Source organism: Sinocyclocheilus rhinocerous, unplaced genomic scaffold (assembly GCF_001515625.1).
Source record: "Sinocyclocheilus rhinocerous isolate Xijiao unplaced genomic scaffold, SAMN03320098_v1.1 scaffold284, whole genome shotgun sequence".
In the NCBI taxonomy this organism is placed as follows: domain Eukaryota; kingdom Metazoa; phylum Chordata; class Actinopteri; order Cypriniformes; family Cyprinidae; genus Sinocyclocheilus; species Sinocyclocheilus rhinocerous.
In genome coordinates, this window is record NW_015628031.1 from 486,256 (window position 1) to 488,254 (window position 1,999).

Below are 1,999 nucleotides of genomic sequence, written 5' to 3' on the forward strand. Positions count from 1 at the left end.
TATCATATATACAAATTATTTTTCGATATTTTAACTAAAACAAAGATTATTATACATTTCTTGTGTTTTAAGTGTGTGTATATTAATAACTATATGTATATGCAAATATTTTTCTTGTTTAAAGCATAAACCTCAAGCTTCTTTTTATACTTACAAGACAAAAACCCCTAAAAAAAAGTACTTTTATAATTACTATGTTCAAAAACAACATGGTATTACCATTATGTCCAAAAAGCAAATGTTTTATCATTGTATTATCTCAGAAAAACATACTATTAGCCTACCATTGCACATGGCATTACCATGGTACCATGTCCCCCAAAAAAATACATGGGACTTTTCCCACTGGTGATAGGCTACAAAAACTTTTCCCTTCTTTAGAATTTAGAGACAAAAGGCGCACGCTTTCAGCATCGGGTGTTGATTTGTTAATCAGGCCTCCCCCCTTTGCTCGGGGTCCGAGCTGGCGCCAGCAGAAAGCAGTGATCCGCCCTATAGTATAGTCCCTCCTCAATCCTCCACATGGGACAGGAATAAACCTGCATATCCCACATTCACCCTGGGAAGAGAGTGTGAGAAAGTGTTTTTGTCCTTCCATTGCGGTGAAACTAAACTGTGGAGGGAGTGTTCGCTCCTTTTATTTTTTTCAGATCCACAGTAATTTGAAGGAAATCTCTCCCTCTCAGTACCTGCGCGGAGGGATAATATCAGCAGCGCGTGAGAAGTCATTCGGAAGAGCGCGCTCAGAGTCCCACGCGACTGTGACGTCAGCGCGCTACAAACGGAGAACCGGTCAGAGTTTCCCGCGAGCAGACGCTCTTGAGAGACGTCGGGATTTATTTATTAATTAACACGGATATTTAGTCTAACTCTTTTGCACTTTCTGGAGATTTACAGAAGACTTCTGGGGATCTATGAGAGCTTCAGGAAGGATTTTAAAGAAGTTGTAACGCCGAGGCGGAGTTATGAACCGTTTCTTGGTGAAATTAACGCTACTGACGGCAGCTTCGTTCGCGACGGTGGCACAAGGTAACAAACATCAACTCTAATAACATTTCACAATTATATATAGTCGTATGATTCTAAGTTGATTCATTTTCACACTTCTGAGTTTGGTAGTGATATTTCTGCGCAACTTGTGATTTGAGCGTCACTTGTTGCACAGAATAGCCTGATAGTGGGATAAACATAATATAATTTTCTCCACAACTTTCTCTTTCTTACAGTTTCATTCATTTTTTTAAGTCAAGTGTTTTACTGGCATGAGTTTTGCATGATACAATTGTGCCAAAGTATCTACACAATGGGAACTACATAAGATGTCAGTTATGAAAATATGGCGTTAAATCAATATTGAATTTAATAGCAGGCATTTTGGAAGGATATCAATATATCAAATCTCGCTCGCTCGGTTTTATGGTCTTTATGATATTAATTGGTGATCGATATTGTTATAAATTCAGTTGAATTCAGTGTAATTAAGTGCAAGTTTATACAGGGTGAACTGGACCACTTTTGCCAAAGTTTTTCCTATTAATCTGAATTATGTATCTCTTTCACTCACGTATGTAACTTGTTATCATACGTATAACCGTAAAGATCACAGATTAATGTCTTCACGTTAAAGTTGAGTAACATCAGAAGTATCGCTGTAACTTTATGACAGTGCGAGTGCTTGATTTCTGAAGTTATTGCGGTTGTTTTTTAGTTCGTTGTCTTGTCCCTGATGTTGATTGAGTTGCATTGTGTGTGGAGTCTGGAGGAAAGCGATCTGTGCGTGAATGAAGGGAGGAGGAAGGGGCTGTTCTGTTGTTCTCGTGCGCTGGTAAACAATGGCTCGAGACAGTGTTTTATGGGCTCGTGCTGGACTCTGATTTCTTTTGTCCGCGCAGCGTGGGCTCCGCAGCTGTCGCGCGCGCTCCCCCTCCACACACACACACACACACACACACACTCTCACTCACACTCACTCACACACACTCTCACTCACACTCACTCA

General features: G+C 40.1%; 1 protein-coding gene across 1 annotated transcript in view; it reads left to right on the forward strand.

Moving 5' to 3' along the window:
• Positions 1 to 781: 781 nt before the first annotated feature.
• LOC107737167 (neurogenic locus notch homolog protein 1) overlaps positions 782 to 1,999 on the forward strand; it is a 45,269-nt gene continuing 44,051 nt past the window's right edge. The window contains exon 1 of the mRNA XM_016548606.1: positions 782 to 1,029. Within this exon, the coding sequence (XP_016404092.1) occupies positions 966 to 1,029 (64 nt within the window). The 5' untranslated portion in view covers positions 782 to 965. The remainder of the gene's footprint in view (positions 1,030 to 1,999) is intronic.